Genomic DNA, 18,338 nt, shown 5'->3' with positions numbered 1-18,338 from the left:
AGTTCCATGAAGAATTACTTTTGCCCAGTAGAAAAGATATATTGTTTACATCATCCAGAATGGAATTCTAAGGTGTAATTTGCTTAGTGATTTATTATTGACTATGAATTACACTATTTTCCTCTTCCAGATATTAATTGTATTAATATTGTTGTATTCTTCCCAACTAAATGTTTTTATTTTAAAAAAAGTTTCCATCTAATTATGTATATTAGATACTGATAATCATTTGCAGTTTTTGTTAATGACTCAGTCCTTGTTTCTCAGTTGATGACTTCAGGAATGTTTCTCTGAAACTACTGCGAACACATTTTAAAAAAGCTGTTGATGAAAATAAGATCTCTCGAGTTGAATTTCTTCCAGTGCATTGGCACAATGCTCTTCATGGAGATGCAACTGGAGTAGACAGGTATATTCTCCTACTTCTATTAAGGAAGCAAATGTTATACATGGATTGAGTATTAAGGCTGTTTAATTTATTGAGAAATACAGCACAATAACAGGCACTTGTGGCCCACTGAGCCTGCGCCACTCAATTACACCCATGTGACCAATTGTTGGAAAATAATTTGCATAATGTTATCCTTGTCTAACATCAGCATAAAATCTTCTTTAAATGAAAACACTGAATTTCAGATTTATCTGTTTATAGCTTTGGGCTTTTCAGATAAAAGACCATATCAAACAAAGCTTTGAACATAAAGTAGTGATTGGAGGAAAGTATTTCTGTTTCAATAATTAATAAGAAAATTATTTTAATATGTTCATTTATGCAAATTTTAAGTTTGGTAAATAACAGATTACATTTCCTGAAGATAAAATTTTATTGAAGTTGTATTGAAGAATAGTAATAAAATTCTCATATATTATGTACCCTTGCATCTTTATTATTCAACATATTTTCTGTAAAGGATTGAATTCTTTTTTAATTGCAGTGTGAAAGTTTGAGTACAATAAATGGCTTCTGCGGTTTGCTCCTGCTCATAAAATCTGGGTTTCTGAGCTCGAACACGTCATCTTACTTTACTGATACTAGTCCAAATAATTCAATAGGTTGTGTCAAGCATAACCTTCCCTTTGAGGTAATGCCAATTGTATTATGTAGGATCTGTGTAACAAGTAAGATTAAAGATCCTTATTGAGCTATGCAGGAAGCAAAAGTTGAAAAAAAACAAGCTAAGTATCAAGGTATTTGGAGAATGTGAAAAAGATAAGATTAAATAAGGTTCTTTCTCGTAGGTAAATGCAGTAATTAAAATATGAAGAAATAAAACAATCTTCATCAGAATAACAGTTTTCCCTGTTAGGGAAATGGTTTGTCAGGATACAAGTATCAGAATGGGAAAATGTCTCATTTTTATTCATACTAGGAAAATATGGATAAGTTCTTGTGGGTTTAGTGTGCATCTATCAATAAATCACTGTGAATTTATGTCCTCGTATATATTTGAATATCAGTTCCCTTACACAGAGCTCTGACAGTGATAAAAATTCACTTTTAATAATGCATGCTTAGATACTGGAAGTTGTTGTGCACTTTATCTTCTCAACATTAAGTACTGATAGCTTCACCATTACTTACTGCAATGGATCATATTTTCCAGTGTATGTGACAAGATAGAGTTAACATTCAAGTTAGTAAGCTTTCATTAGAAGATGTGATGAAAGGCTACCAAAGATTATGTCTCTTTCTCACCACAGATAGTTGACCTGCTGAGTATTTTTATGTTTTCTATTTTTACTTGGGATTTCCTACATGAACAGATTTTATTTTTGCCTTCTGTAATTTATACAGCATTTTGACCCTTTGAGCCACACTGCCCAGCAAGCCCTGATTTAACCCTAGTCTAATCACAGGACAAGTTACAATTTACAATGACCAATTTACCTACCAACCAATATATCTTTGTACTGTGGGAGGAAACCAGAGCGCCTGGAGGAAACTCGAGCAGTCGGGGGAGAACATACAAACTCCTTACAGACAGTGGTGGGAACTGAACCATGCCTTGTTGCAAATAGTGAGATCACATCAATGGGATGAGATAAAGTGGGAGGAAGCATTTATAGACTGCAAACAGTCTCTTACTAGTTTATTTTGTGTGGAGTAAATCCAGATTTTATGTAGTGTAGTTTTAGATGATTTGATTGCTTTCTGCTAAAATTTTTTTGCTACTTTATTGAGTAGTATAATTGATGTGAAACTTAATATTGGGAAAACTCTTTCCCATTTGACTGTTCCTATTCTTTTTACACCAGGCGCATCAAGAAAATCACATTACCAAGTATAGGCCGCTTGCGTCACTTTACCAATGAGACATTATTGGACATATTCTTCTACAATAGCCCTACCTACTGTCAGACTATTGTGGATAAAATGGTTGCTGAAATCAATCGACTTTACGCTCTCTTCTTGAATCGGAATCCTAATTTCAAAGGAGGAGTCTCCCTTGCAGGACACAGCTTAGGTAATAAGTGCCAATCTCATAACATCTTGTGCCATTTTCAGTTCTATTTTAGTGTGTAGATGTGTTACCTATGTTGAGCTTATCTGCTTGGGATACTGGTCCTCCCTAGATTACAAGTGGCTGAATAATAGATACCACGTATATATGCATGAGCCTTTGGCTATTCCTCCTGCATTGAAACAGCAAGAAAACACTGTGCCTTCATTATAGAAGGGATGTGACTTCTTCCAAACTCAGAATTGAGGTTGATATGGAGTGACCTGGATTCAGTCCAGCTTGAGTCCTAAGTAACACATAAAATGCTGAAGGAACTAAGCAGGTCAGGCAGCATCTATGGAAATGAATATTGTTACGAAACCCTGTAACTGGGTCACTTACCAGCAAGGATAGAGAGGTCCGTTAAAGTCTGATGGTACTATTTTTAAAAGTATTTATTGATAAAGGGGCACAAAAATAAGATTAATGCAAACATACAGATAATATACGTTGTCAATACTAAATCTAAAGTGCGGGTATAATAACCAATAAGAAATAGCTCTATCGTTGTCTAGGGGATAATGTATTGTCTGATGGAAATATAACAGTCACTGTTAGTTCGTTCAAGCTGCAGCGTTTTTGGGTTTAAGACCGAGGCGGTTTAAATTTGCCTAGGTCTTTTATGATGCCAATCTGTTGAGTCAGAGGAGTGAGTTTCCCCGTTGTTAGCTAAAAGCCATTTTCCGTGGTTCCAGCCACCAGTTCCAGCAAGGGAAATGAATGTATGTGGCCTCCTTCAGAAGACTTCCTGCTGTTATGTGGTCACTTAACGTATCTTCTGGTGCGTCTGAGGGGGCTGTTCCTACAGACCCTCTTTTATCCTGACTCGCAGGGTCATAGGTGTCAATCAGGTTGGGGGTGTGCAATCTCTCCCTCAACCAGCCCACTTTGCCTGAGGGCATTCACATAGCATTGTCTTCAATCCACACTTCGCCTTCCGGAGACAATGGCCATGTCCCGTAGCTTTACATCGCCAGGGAAAGGAGACATTCTGCACTCTCTCTCTCATTTCCTAGGCCCCTTGACCCAACCCAACAGTGATCTTGCGATTCTCACAAAGGAGAGGGCTATCCTGCACCCTTCGGCCCCTCAGAGCTGTGGTACATTCATAACACCCCCTTTCTTCAAAGCATTTTCACCAGCGGTGAAAACGAAGTAGTACAGAGTCTTACAGGGTTTTAGAATCTAACACAATACAAAAGTTTTTTTTACAGAGTAATACAGTTATACATTCAATTCAACATCTAAACAGTTAACGATTACAGTGTCACTTTCTTTAATATCTTAACATCTTGTACCGTACTAAAGTCTTGTAGCATTAGACTTCAATTTAATAACCACCTATTTTTATTTCTTTCCTTCAGCAACAAAACTAAGGAGGTGTGATCTTAGATTACGTGCGTCTACAAAAGTTTATGTAAATACTAATCTTTCGGTCATTTTCAAACTTAGCAGGCAGGCTTCCAGGGGGTTGTCTTTATTATTCACATGCTTTGTCGAAATCCCGTACAACCAGCTTTGCTATTTAAAAATGGTGTCCCCATTAACCGTCGCCTCTTTTCCGGTGAGTTCCCACGTGGGGAGCTTGGGTAATGTTGCGAGATAAACCCTCCCCTGCCTTTTCCATGGGAATTATTTTATCAACACCGTGTCCCAAACTTAGACCATCTTCTGAATTTCCACCCAACTCTTTAATTTTACACAGGTGGCAAGCCCTCTCGTCAGGACCCTTCAGTCTATGTGTTTTCAGTTCGACCTCTTTGCTCAAGCAGCATTTCAAATTCTGCCTTTTCACACCACACTCTGGAATAACAATAGCGTGGGGGGCCCCGTTATCTCCCGGCTTAATCTGTAAGCGATCTGCAGGGTTTAAAATTTCTTCATTCGATTTGGGAACTACAGATTTCCCGTTTCCTTCAATGATAATATTTATCTCCCCATTTTTGAACTCCGCATTAACTTTGAACACACCTTCGAGCACAAACACCTGGGAACTCTCACTTCCCACTATTACCAAGATTAACCCTTTCTTCACTGAACCAAGTCTATCTGACCCACAAGGACGGCCGTCTCATTCCACTGAATCAAATACCTCAGACTTTTTCTGAGCTCTGTTACTAGGTTCAGTACCATGTGCATCCCCATCTTGGACACACTCAAACGGGACATTGGCCTCTTCCAGGCTTTCAATACCCATACCCTTTTCAAATTCTAAGTTCCCCTGATCCTCCCAGGTACTCTCTCGGCAACTCCCTTCCGGAGTAAACTCAACCCCGTGGGCTGAAACAACCTCATCTGCCAACCCAGCAGACTTCTTCAAGGTTATGGCATCCTTTTCATCTAGGGCTGCCCTCATTTCATTATCGGGAACACCTTTAGAATTTTCAATTTCTTCAAACAGTTCTGCCAAACCAGACAGATCATCCCTGTCCAACTCTGGACCTCTTAACCGCTCTATCGGTTCCTCATCTTTATTTTCTGCCTCTAGGACCTTTCTCCTCGCTAAGGGCAGATCTACCTCTGCTTCCTTACCCTCTTTCACTTTACTACTCTTCGTTTTACCACCCTCTAAACCCTCGTGGTACATGGTCGGCAGAAACGTCTCGGCCAAATCGAAACTGGCCGGATTTAAACTGCTCTCGTTCTCAGCTGCCTTTCTTGACATACTGCGAGTGACCGCGCATGCGGGATAGATCTTGGAATCTAGGGGCGGGGCCGCAACACTCACCGGCCGCCTGGTCATCGTCATTGCTGCCCAAACCTTACCACCTGTTAAATCGTTACCGAGATATCCGCGTCCGTTCTCGGGAATTCTGATCGCACCCCTATTTGAACTGGTCCAGATACCAGCTCACAATCCATAATGACCTTATGTAAGGGCACCATTTCTGTCCCTTTACTTATTCCCTTCACAGCTACCATTCTCGTCTTGCGACCAAACTCTAGTACCTTACTGCTGATCAACGACAGCTCAGCCCCCGTGTCTCTCCAGATCCGTACAGGAACTGGTGTGTCTCCCTCCCTCACAGACACGGTTCTGTGTGACAGACAAGTCTCAGACCCTTCTCGTACGCTGTCTACCCGGGGCTCTCTTGTCGATTTACTGATTACCAGGGCACATCCGATAGGGACTGCTGCTTTCCCTTTTCTTGTCTCTTTCCTCGGAGCAAAGCACCGAGATGCAATATGTCCCCCCTTTCCACAATTAAAACAGGTCAAGCCCGGAAATCTCTGGCCGTCTGGCCTTTCTCCCCAACCTTACCACTAGCTCCCAGCGGGACCTCTGCCTCAGCCGAAGGACTTTTTCGATCGTTCCCACGGTCTCCCTGGGAACTTTTATTCGAGGAAAACTTTGTCTTGTAGGTTAGGGCATATTCATCTGCAAACCTAGCGAATTCGGAGATGGATTTATTCGGCTTCTCATTCAAGTATGTCCGGATATCCTCCGAAACACAACCTTTAAATTCCTCAATCAGAATTAATTCCCTGAAGATCAGGGCACATATTATGGGTAATTAATGTAGAAAACCAGATAATTGCAAAGTTTTTCTTTTTCAACTCTGTATACAGTGTTACGAATTCCCATAACTGGATCACTTACCAGCAAAGATAGAGAGGTCCGTTGAAGTCTGATGGTACTATTTTTAAAAGTATTTATTGATAAAGGGCACAAAAATAAGATTAATGCAAACATACAGATAATATACGTCTTCAATACTAAATCTAAGCGCGGGTATAATAATAACCAATAAGAAATAGCTCTATCGTTGTCTAGGGGTTACTGTATTGTCCGATGGAAAGATAACAGTCACTATCAGTTCGTTCAAGCTGCAGGGTTGTTGGGTTTAAAAGTGATTAAAAAGTTTAAACTTGCCCCAGGTCTTTTATGATGCCAATCTGTTGAGTCAGAGGAGTGAGTTTCCCCATTGTTAGCTAAAAGCCGTTTTCCATGGTTCCAGCCACCAGTTCCAGCAACGGAACTGAACGCACGTGGCCTCCTTCAGATGACTTCCTGCTGTTACGTGGTCGCTTAACGTTTCTTCTGGTGCGTCTGAGGGGCTGTTCCTACAGACCCTCTTTTATCCTGACTCGCAGGGTCATAGGTGTCAATCAGGTTGGGGGTGTGCAATCTCTCCCTCAACCAGCCCACTTTGCCTGAGGGCATTCACATAGCATTGTCTTCAATCCACACTTCGCCTTCCGGAGACAATGGCCATGTCCCGTAGCTTTACATCGCCAGGGAAAGGAGACATTCTGCACTCTCTCTCTCATTTCCTAGGCCCCTTGACCCAACCCAACAGTGATCTTGCGATTCTCACAAAGGAGGGGGCTATCCTACACCCTTTAGCCCCTCAAAGCTGTGGTACATTCATAACAATATATATAGTTGACATTTCAGGCCAAGGCCCTTCTTCAGGACTGAGAAGAAAGGGAGAAGACACCAGAATAGAAAACTGGGGGGGGGGGTGAGGGGGAGGGAAGGAAGCTAGCTGGAAGATGATAGGTGAAGCCAGGTCAATGGGAAAGGTCAAGGGCTGGAAACAATCTGATACGCAAGGAGAGTGGACCATAGGAGAACAAGAAGGAGTGGCGGGGAGAAGGGAAGGAGGAGGAGGGGACCCAGGGGGAAGTGATACCCAGATGAGAGGAAGTAAAAGGTCTGAATGGACAATAGAGGAAGAGGGTGAGATTGTTTTCACCAGAAGAAGAAATCAATATTCATGCCATCAAGTTGGAGGCTACCCAGAGGGAATGTAAGAGTTGCTCCTCTATCTTGAGGGTGGCATTTGCGTGTACTCCCTGTGATGTGTGGCTCCCTCCTCACCCTTCGTCAACTGTTTGTGTTTCGTCCCAATGATGCGCTGGTAGGTTGGTGTGTTTAAAGACAACCCATTGGCTTGGTTAAAGACAAAAAAAAAATTGATGATGGGAGAATAAGTGAAGGACTTCAGGGAGATGAGGAGAGAAGGAGAGGGGTAACAGGACCCACAGGGGATTGCTTTTCAGTAGTGACATTCACCCAGTGGGGCTAATGAATTCCCTTGCCATTACAAGAAAGAATCATAGTTTACTCATGTTAGAAATTGCTTTCCCCTGGCGTGATGTTGACATTCTGTGCCAAAGTGAAGTTGTTTTCCACAGATTTGAAAAAGCTGTTTGCAAATATCTTGAGGCTTTCATGTTGAGAATTTTGCTGCGGCTTGCTACTGTCTGGAGAGACTTCAAAGTGCCTAGCAACTGAGAAATTACCAGCCTGGCAGAGCCCCCAGTCAGGTTGGGCCAGACTGCAAGATTGAAACCTCTACTCCTGGCACCTGGACTCTACACTGGATCCCCACTCGCCTGGAATGAATGTAGAACTTTAATTTCTAGCTGTCCATAGTCTGGTTAGGTTTTTGTGTGGTGATTGGACCTTGAGTGAAATATTGCAGAGGCCATAACCCAGAACATCCTCACAAACTTGACTGATCTCAAAACTGTTTATTAGATGCTTCTCCTCAAAGCTGTCATAATTTTTAAATTTTCAAACATCTTCCTGACATTCTGATGCATTTAAAAATCTGCAATTGAAGTAGTGTAATAAACAAAGTTGATCAAAAAAATCTCAAATTATTAAAAATGTTAAAGTAAAACAATTTAAAAAGTAAACACTTGCTTACTCCCCTACCTCTTAATCTGCAGAAATGGAATCTCAGTTGAAATGAATCGGGCTTTGGATACCTGACCCAGACAGACGTTGTATAGAATCTAAATGATTCTGCATATTGCTGCATGTGGAGTGCAGTGAGAGATAATCACTGACAGATGGCGCTGCGCATCCAGGACTGGCAGATCGCTGAGTTCAGCTGTTTCTTACCAGAATTGCTTGCAAAGGCCAGCAAAGAATACTGCTGGTGGGAAAGTCTAGGAGCAAATTGTAATCAACTTTTGAAGTAGCGGACTAAATGAAGTGTGGAAATGTGTCCTGTATGGTTGAATGACAGTTAAACTAGAACATGAACTTTTAATGGTTGAAATACTTTTCAGAAATGTTCTCAAAATACACTGTTTGAAACTGAACCAACCTGTTTAAAGCCTAGGTGGATTGCTAATTGGAGATGAACAGGCGATAGATTTGCATCATTGCTGAGATGATTATTTCCACTTGACTGATGTTATCTGAGTTTGCCCTTCCTTAGCTTATCTGCAAGAACTATGAATCAAGTTTTTAAACTTGCCTATTCCCTTAAATTCAGTGTTGATCATTTAACCATAGGTAAACTTGCTGTTTTCAAAATCCGTGCATAAATTTGAAGGCAACTGCTCATTGTACAATGAAATCATTGACTCATTAGTAAGGTTGCCTTAATATCAAACATCTTATGCTTCCCTGAAGTAATCTGTTTTGCCTTCTCCTTAGATTTGTACTGTCCTTTCAGCACTCTGAGATGTGTGCTCCTGTCTTCTAACCAGCTTGATAATTGCTGTATTAAATTGCTCCATCATTGACAACCTTTCCGTCCGCTGCCAAGGCCTTAATGGCACTTCCTGACTGCTCTGAAACACACCTCCATTGTGCCATTTGTATTAAGTCTCCGTGTTTTTTTTAAATGTTTGTTAAAATTTACTACTTTTCACTCAACATTTGGTCATCTCCCTTATTATCTCCTTAAGCAGCCATTTTCTTTGATGACACGTGTATGAATTTCTTTGGCAACATTACTAATGCCAGGTACTTAAAAGTTGTCATAGCAGTGACACCATTTCCCAGCTTGTGATCTTTGTGTTTTGAGTATTTCGTTTTAGCAATCTTCCTTTAGACCAGGGGTCCCCAACTTTTTTTTATGCTGTTGACCTCTATCATTACTTCAGGGGTCTGTGGATCCCAGGTTGGGAACCCCTGCATCGAGACATTCCCATTGAAGTATTTGAAATGTGTGTCTCTGCCCCTTTACAGAATGGCAGAGAATTTCCACAGTCAGTGTTAGGCACTGTAAAAATAAATGCTGAGGTCAGCTATTGCAAATGGCAAACAAGTCATTAGAATCCTAGTCTACAGCATGAAAAAGGATTAGAACATGGATATGGAAGGAGTTGGCTGTTTAACATTGCAATGTAACAGAGGAAAAACTGAATGAAAAATGAGAATAGAATTTTGGGTTATAAATATGGTTGTTGAGTGATTTGCCTATGAGATTATGAATTGAATGATCTTTATTGTCATTATACATAGGTACAATGAAACTGTTTGGCTTCCTCTCAGGCAATCAAACAAAGCGGTAGATAAAAACAAGACAGTAATAGAAAAGCAGTATTAAATAGATAAGTAGCAGAAAACAAGTTGCAGCAGCACCAGAATATCACAGTCATGCACAAAGTACTGTTAGTGCAAGTATTTGAGTCCTTGTATGTGCTGTGAGTACTTTGTTTTGCATTTACCATGAGAAATATTCCTGCGGCTGTTTCTGGTAGCTTAATTTGTATCTTTTGTTCTCATTAAGCAGAGTTGAAACTAAAATATTTCAGTATTTACTGTATATATTAAATGAGTTGAATTGTCACATGATCTCTTTATGGTAAAGAAGATCAGTCAGCCTTAGAGCATTCCCATTAATCCCACCTTAAATCCATCACCCTTACTGCTGCAAAGGCGGCCAATAGCAACTTGCTAGAGTCCTCTGTCTTGAGGACAGTCTTTTAAGCTTTCTCATTTGTAGCCCATCTTGGTGTATCCTTCCTCTTCCAGGGATATGTTCTTTGGAGCTTCTGTTGGAGTTCCTGAAGCTCAAGGTTTTTGCAGGATGGCATTGCTAGCCCTATGCCCAACCTTCCTCCTTTTGCATCCAGGTTTAGACATAAGCCCCTAAGATACAGGAGCAGAACTCGGCCATTTCATCATGGCTATTTTCCCTCAACCCCAATTCCCTGCCTTCTCACCATATCCCTTCATGCCCTGAACAATCGAGAATCTATCCACCTCTGCCTTATATATACAAACAGACTTGGCTTCTATGGCTGCCGGCAACAACAAATTCCACAGATTTACCAGTCCCTGGCTATAGAAATTCCTTCTCATCTGTTCTAAAAGGACACCTCTCTATACTGAGGTTATGTCCTCTGGTCCCAGACTCTCCCACCACAGAAAATATTCTCTCCACATCCACTTTCAAGACCTTCCACCATTTGATAGTTTTTAATTAGGTCACGCCTCATTCTTCGGAGTCTAGAGAGTACAGGTCCAGAGCCATCAAACTCTCTATCTTTTTTTTCTCATCTTGATAAAGGGTCTTGGTCTTGTCAACTGTACACTTTTTATATATATGTGTATGTAAATGCTGATTGGCCTGCTGAGTTCCTCAAGCAATTTGTATGTGTTGCTTGGATTTCCAGTATCTGCAGTTAATCTCTCATTCTTATGTCAAGCCTTTCAATCCTGGAATTATTTTCATAAACCTTTTTTCCCTCTCCAATATCAGCACATCCTTTCTTAGATAAGGGGCCTAAAACTGCCTACACTACTCCAACCGAGGCCTCATCAGTGCTTGATAAAGCCTCAACATTACTTCTATTCTTTATATTCTAGTTCTTTTAAGGTGAATGCTAGCATTGTATTTGCCTTCCTCACCACTGACTCAACCTTTGTGGAATCCAGCACAAGGACTCCCAAGTCCCTTTGCGCCTCAGATTTTTGAATTTTCTCTCAAAATCTGAGTTTGGAACCATCGATGAGGGAGTTCCCCACCTATTCTCTTGCATCATATTCTTTTACCTCAAATTCTCCAGATATACCTTGGAGCAGTTCATAGTAGCCAATTAATCTACAAATCCAGTTGAACTGGAGATGCTGCAACTGTACTCACCAGGAGTAAATGCACAACAAACGACAGTGTCAGTTAAGCATACACTCTTTCAGAATTTTGAAAAAGTGAGCTTAGCTACTTGATTTTTACCTTTTGGTGGCATAAAAATAACAGTAAATCTTATTACTGACAGAACGGACATAATACCATTGATAAGAATTGCCTGGAAGGTGAAAGTGTTTAAAAAGATGAAATTTTTATGGCCATGCAAAGTAGTTATATTTTAACTATAAATTTCATATAATATAGAGTAAGCTTCATAAGCCCCTTTTGACAATTGGTCTTGATACTGAGAGACTTTGATTGTTTCCTAAATCTTGACATTGGATTATAGTAGGTTACTTTGAAACTGGTTATGTCCCCCTAATTGTGGTCTTATGTAGCCTAAAGTATTGGCTTCGTCTCATGTTTAAAATGAGCCCCATTTAATAAATTTACTCTCACTTGTGCCTTAACTGTTCTGTAATAAAACAGTGTCTCGAAGGTTACTGTATATTGAAAAAGAAGTACGTAACTTCTAATTTGTCCTCAGGTTCTCTGATCCTTTTTGATTTGTTGGCCAATCAGACGGGGTGCTCTTTGGCTGGTGATTCCACTCAATCAGCATCTAATGGGGCTGTGAAAGATTCTGCAAGCCCAGAAGAGTCCCAGGTACAGTTATGTACAAATAATCAATTAATTGTTGAATAAGCTTTGTAAATCTTTATGGTCAAAATGACAAATGATCAATTTAGTATATAATATGTTCTGAAAACTACCTTTTCAGAATGGCAGGCAGTGACTAGTGGGGTACCGCAAGGCTTAGTGCTGGGACCCCAGTTGTTTACAATATATATTAATGATTTAAACGAGGGAATTAAATGCAGCATCTCCAAGTTTGCAGATGACATGAAGCTGGGCGGTGGTGTTAGTTGTGAGGAGGTTGCTCAGAGGATGCAGGGTGACTTGGATAGGTTAGGTGAGTGGGCAAATTCATGGGAGATGTAACTTAATGTGGATAAATGTGAGATTATCCACTTTGGTTACAAGAACAGGAAAACAGATTATTATCTGAACGGTCGCCAATTAGGAAAAGGGGAGATGCAACGAGACCTGGGTGTCATTGTACACCAGTCATTGAAGGTGGGCATGCAGGTACAGCAGGTGATGAAAAAGGCAAATGGTATGTTGGCATTCATAGCAAAAGGATTTGAGTACAGGAGCAGGGAGGTCCTACTGCAGTTGTACAAGGCCTTGGTGAGACCGCACCTAGAGTACTGTGTGCAGTTTTGGTTCCCTAATCTGAGGAAAGATATTCTTGCCATTGAGGGAGTACAGAGAAGGTTCACCAGATTGATTCCTGGGATGGCAGGACTTTCATATGAAGAAAGACTGGATTGTCTAGGCTTATACTCACTGGAATTTAGAAGATTGAGGGGGGATCTTATTGAAACGTATAGAATTCTAAAGGGATTGGACAGGCTAGATGCAGGAAGATTGTTTCCAATGTTGGGGAAGTCCAGAACGAGGGGTCACAGTTTAAGGATAAAGGGGAAGCCTTTTAGGACTGAGATGAGGAAAAACCTCTTCACACAGAGAGTGGTGAATCTGGAATTCTCTGCCACAGGAAACAGTTGAGGCCAGTTCATTGGCTGTATTTAAGAGGAAGTTAGATAAGGCCCTTGTGGCTAAAGGGATCAGGGGGTATGGAGAGAAAGCAGGTACAGGGTTCTGAGTTGGATGATCAGCCATGATCATACTGAATGGTGGTGCAGGCTCGAAGGGCTGAATGGCTTACTCCTGCACCTATTGTTTCTGTTTCTATGTCATTCTTGGGGATTTGTCATTTAAACTATATTGGATGTTTTTGCTTAATGTGGAATTACTATTGGAGGTTTACTATAGCTTTGATTGCATTATTGTAGTAGTAGGCCTCTGTCAGTCAAGAATCCATCATGGATGTTGTGTTCTGTTTATCAAGATGTGCCAGCCAGGGCAGTACAATATAGAGAAGAAGCTGTTGCCTATATAGCAAGCTCGCCCTCTCCCCACATCTGATAAACCCAAACGAATGGCAGAGATTGATATAGTTTGGTACCAGCAGCATCACAGGGGTTGTCAGTCAGTGAAGAACTCAATGTAGGGACTGGAGTTGGAGTCCTTAGGGACTCCAGCTCCAGATTTTTCCCTTGGGGTTTACTCCCAAAACCTTCCCTATGAATGGGTATAGCTGCAAAGCAGCAGAGGTTTGAGATCAGATTTTCCTTTGCTTAGATGACCTGCCAGCCATGGCTGACGAGTCCTGTCTGCCCAAAGCAACTGGTTTTAAGGTACCAGTAAATTGTCTTTGTTTGTTCTGTCAGTAGAATGGTCCCGCCAGGCTTAGTAGCTAAGCCACATGTGAAAGCCAGGAGCTGGGCTTGGTTGTCAGAGGCTACTTGAGGTGCATGCAATTGGAGCATTTAATAGGTAGTGGGAGCTTATTGCTGTTACCACTCCCCAGCTATAACAGCCTTAAGGAACCCATTAGCTGTAGTAACCATTGACAATGGTCTATCTTGTTTCTAAACCTCGCAGTGTGCTATTGTGCTGACTGTAAGAAAATCATTCTGTATGTGAACTGAAACTAAGGTTTTCCAAGAGGAGCAAAAAATATTAAAGATCAAGAGGCACCTGTTTCTCCAAGCAGATAGGCTTCTGTTATTTGGTTTGGAATTATTGAGTGGTCAGGGTAGTCCCAACTTCATATAAAGGTAATGTTTGAGTTTGGCATTTAGGAACTGAGATTATAGAAGTTTCTTGAAAAATGTTTGCTCTGATTCTGACTATGTCATCCTTTTTGAATGCAGTAGATTTTTTCAGGAAGCAATGGTTGTTCATGAGTAAACCTCCAGTCAAACAAACTATTTTAATTCCAGGCCTTCCAATCAAAAGTTTTTTTTATAATTTTATGTCAAATAGGAATGAATTTTGGACTTGAAGACCAAAAGGAACGTTGTGTTAGTTCTTTTAAACAAATGAGGTATATTTGTATGGATTTAACTTTCAGAATGTTGCTGTAACTGACTTGATTGGTAACCAAGTTTTGTAATATATTTTTGTGAAAACGCCATTTCCCAAATTTGCAGGTGTAGATATTTTGCTGGTATCTCGCATACCTCTGAGTTGCTGAAATATCTACACCTGCAAATTTTTGTATTCCCATAATGAACAAGCATGTTTTTTATAAAGTTATTTCATATCAACCAAAGACATTGTACTTGGTTAGCAGTTAGAATGGGTGATACGTACACTTGTTTTATGAAAACTCTATTAATAATTGCAATTAAATTCTGAATTGAACTGGCTCACAGTTAGTGCCATCTGCCTCACTGTTACACCACCTGGTTATATTTTTCATCAACACCTACATTCAAACCACCAACTAGAAAGTGGCTCCTGTCATTTAAATCTTAAGCACTTTCTATGATGCCTTCTCTGTCTATGATTATCCTGTATTCCTGTGTATTTTCCATCTCTGCAAAATCCTACTTTCTTGTTCCTAACATAATCACTGTGTCCTCCATGACCAGGCATATTTTAAATAGCTGTTTCCCAAACTACTTCATCTTCCCCCTAACTCAAATGTTCTCAAAGTTCTGCACTAGATTCATTTCCATTCTCCCTGTAACAAGGAGTGGTTGCCAAGCTGAGTTGAACCAGGGTAGGTTATGGCAAACACGAGGAAATCTGCAGATGCTGGAAATTCAAACAACACTCAGGTTGGAGGAACAACACCTTACGTACTGGCTGGGTAGCCTCCAACCTGATGGCATGAACATCGACTTCCCTAACTTCCGTTAATGCCTCTCCTCCCCTTCTTACCCCATCCCTGACATATTTAGTTTGTTTTTTTTTCTCACTCTGCCTGTTCTCCATCTCCCTCTGGTGCTTCCCCCCTCCCCCTTTCTTTCTCCTGAGGCCACCTGTCCCATGATCCTTTCCCTTCTCCTGCTCTGTATCACTTTCGCCAATCACCTTTCCAGCTCTTAGCTTCATCCCCCTCCCCCCCCCCCCCCGGTCTTCTCCTATCATTTCGCATTTCCCTCTCTCCTCCCCCCCCCCCCACTTTCAAATCTCTTAGTATCTTTCCGTTCAGTTAGTCCTGACGAAGGGTCGTGGCCTGAAACATCGACAGTGCTTCTTCCTATAGATGCTGCCTGGCCTGCTGTGTTCCACCAGCATTTTGTGTGTGTTGTAGGTTATGGCAAAGTTCAGTATCTTTTACCTGTTGATGACTAGGAGAGGCATACACCAGTTGGACCCAAGTGCAGAGGAGACCAGAGATGAGGTTGGAGTTGAATGAAGAATCTTTACTAGGAGATTAGTTTATAGGGAGCTTTAGAGACTGCATTGATTTTGATCTTACATAATTAGTGGTTGGCAAGTAACAATCATTACAGTTCTTTTCAAATAAAGGAGAACAGGGATAGAAAATAAATGAAGACAATTACCTTGGACACATGTCATAGGAAAAGTGCTATGTGCAAGTGTTTTTTTTCATAGTTTTAATCTGCAAGGTATTGAAGGGAAGTATATTTAATGTATTTGTAATTTTAACAAGAGTTTATGACATAAAATGAGGGCTCAGAAAAGAAAATAATGTATTAGTATGAATTGAGGATAGGTTAATGGCTCAGAAGGAAGGCGCTGCAAAGCTTTCTAGTGAGCTGAATGCCTGGCTGATTTCCATCAGTGGGTTAGATGAGAAGACTGAGTGTAATATGCCCATCCATATGTACCAGCTATACACCACTAGGTGGGAAATAAACCGAGGCAGATGTAGGTGGCAAAGAGCTGTGGATTAATTTAGAAGGTAGATGAGTGTGACTGTTGAAATCTCATATGCAATTTGTGATTTTTACCTATTTCCTTGGAAGAATAGAAATACAGAAGTATTTCTCAAATGGTGAGGGACTAGGTTGTATTTATATTCAATGGGGCCTGAAGTTTTCATAAATGAATCATAAAGTTAATATTCAAACACAGCAGGCAGATGGTATGCTAACCTTTATTACAATGGTATTGAATATTGGAGAAATAAAATCTTACTGCAGTCTATATATGAGACTTGTTGGCCTTCTTTCTGAATGTGATGTACTATTTTGGCTCTTTTGCCTTATAGGTTCACTAGCTTGATTGTTTGATAAAGGAATTTTGTGCAACTTGATCTATGCTCTTCAGAGTTTAGAAGGGTCTGAAGTAGACACTTGGAAATACAAAATCTTGAAAGGAAATCAGATGACAGATTTTAGGAATTATAACAAAGGCCGCTCCTTTTTATTTAAAAAAAATTGTAAAACTTGTGTAGGAAGTAATGTAATAGTAAGGAAAAAAAAAAGATTTGATGGCTATTAGGTAATGGAGAAAAGATAGAAATGGGTATTTTCATGGTTAACAAAATTTAATCTCAATGTTTGGAACATTGCTCCAAAGAGCTCTATATGAGATCATTCTTACCCTCGGCCATAAGGCACTATAATGAGTCAACCTATAGCCAGGGAAGTGATGACTCTCTCCTGTAACTCTTTTTTTATTCTTGCTACTTCTCTTCTAATATTTATATCTATGCACTTTTCTGCTACTGTGACACTAATTTCCTTTGTTATCAGTAAAGTATCTGTTTTTATCTGAAGGGATAGATTAACTGAAGGTGTGATTGCTAAGTTTGCTGATGGCTTGGAGAAGAATGGAAAATAAACTGTAAAGTGGTTACAAAGGGATAGGAATAGATTAAGTGAATGGGTAAAGAGCTGACAATTGGAGAGCAATGTGGGACTATGTGAAATTGTCCATTAAGCAGTTCATTCAAAATAAGATGCAGATTGAAATAAGTGTCGACGCAGTGAAACAGCCCTGTTTGACATGAACGTTCACTGATATTGTTAGCTAGGATCATAGCTTGTGTGCCAAGTGTGAGATGAAATGAATTTCTGATAGAAATTTGAGGTGGGTGTTCTGCAGTTTCCTCAAGTTTGGACATTGGTATCACATCTAGAGTATTTTTGTAGTCTCTTTTATTTAAGGAAAGGGGTTGTGCACTTAAAGCATAAAAGTTTTACTAGACAGATATGGGAAGTCAGTGGGTTATCATATGAAAAAGAGTTGATAGTATAGATTTGAATCTGCTGCAGTTTGGAGTGAGAGGGAACGTAACTATGTTAGATCCTGAGCAGTTTTGGCAGGGTGGATGTGGAAGTGATATTTTCTCTTGAGGAAATCTGGAACTATATGGCTCACTGTATAAAAATTAAGGGACATAAAAAGTGATATTTTTCCCCCTTCTCTGAAGATTCTGAATCTCTCGAATTTTCTTCCTTAAAGTGTTGGGAATCTTAACACAGAATTATTTTGTTTGTTGATAGCTCAGGGTTGAGAAGGTTACTGGGATAGGTAAGAATGTAGAGTTCAGATTACAATCACATTATCTGTTTTCTGATTAAATGACAGAGCAGCATTGAGGAGCTGAGTGGTCAGTATATGGAGAAGAGAGATTCAGAGGGCAATGGGCCAGACATGGACTGGAAGAGCCTGTTTCCATGTTGTATGACTTCCGATACCTCATAATTACATTATAATGTGCAGCCACCTAATTAATGTAATCATCTTGACAAAACCTCTCTGTGAGGTTCCTCTCTTAATGAAACAAACTTCCGGGATAAATCTTAAAGAATTTGTGGGTCAAGGGTTGAATGGAACTGCAGTTTCAAGGCCAAAATGTTCCCTTCTCGGATAGACCTGGAAACATAGAAAACCTACAGCAAATACAAGCCCTTTGTCCACAATGTTGTGCCGAACATGTACTTACTTTAGAAATTACATAGGGTTACCCATAGCCCTCTATTTTCCTAAGATCCGTGATGTTTAAAACTTTGCAGATCTTCGTGAGGGAATATTTATTTTTCAAGCATTAGGGCAATTAAAGCAATAATGTTATTGGAAAATGAGAAAAAAAAATGCCTTTCTCATTATCCTTAAG

The 18,338-nt window shown here is 40.2% G+C and overlaps 1 protein-coding gene across 2 annotated transcripts in view; it reads left to right on the top strand.

Moving 5' to 3' along the window:
- The window catches only part of sec23ip (SEC23 interacting protein), a 142,216-nt gene that overhangs the window by 43,372 nt on the left and 80,506 nt on the right, over window positions 1-18,338 (top strand). For both annotated transcript variants that reach the window (XM_059947815.1, XM_059947814.1), the window contains exons 8-10: window positions 268-409; window positions 2,257-2,465; window positions 11,874-11,992. In XM_059947815.1, coding sequence (XP_059803798.1) covers window positions 268-409; window positions 2,257-2,465; window positions 11,874-11,992 — 470 coding nt within the window. The remainder of the gene's footprint in view (window positions 1-267; window positions 410-2,256; window positions 2,466-11,873; window positions 11,993-18,338) is intronic.

This window comes from Hypanus sabinus, chromosome 22 (genome assembly GCF_030144855.1).
Source record: "Hypanus sabinus isolate sHypSab1 chromosome 22, sHypSab1.hap1, whole genome shotgun sequence".
Taxonomy (NCBI): domain Eukaryota; kingdom Metazoa; phylum Chordata; class Chondrichthyes; order Myliobatiformes; family Dasyatidae; genus Hypanus; species Hypanus sabinus.
Note: the sequence above shows the minus strand (reverse complement) of the source record. Positions and strands in the feature narration are given on the sequence as shown.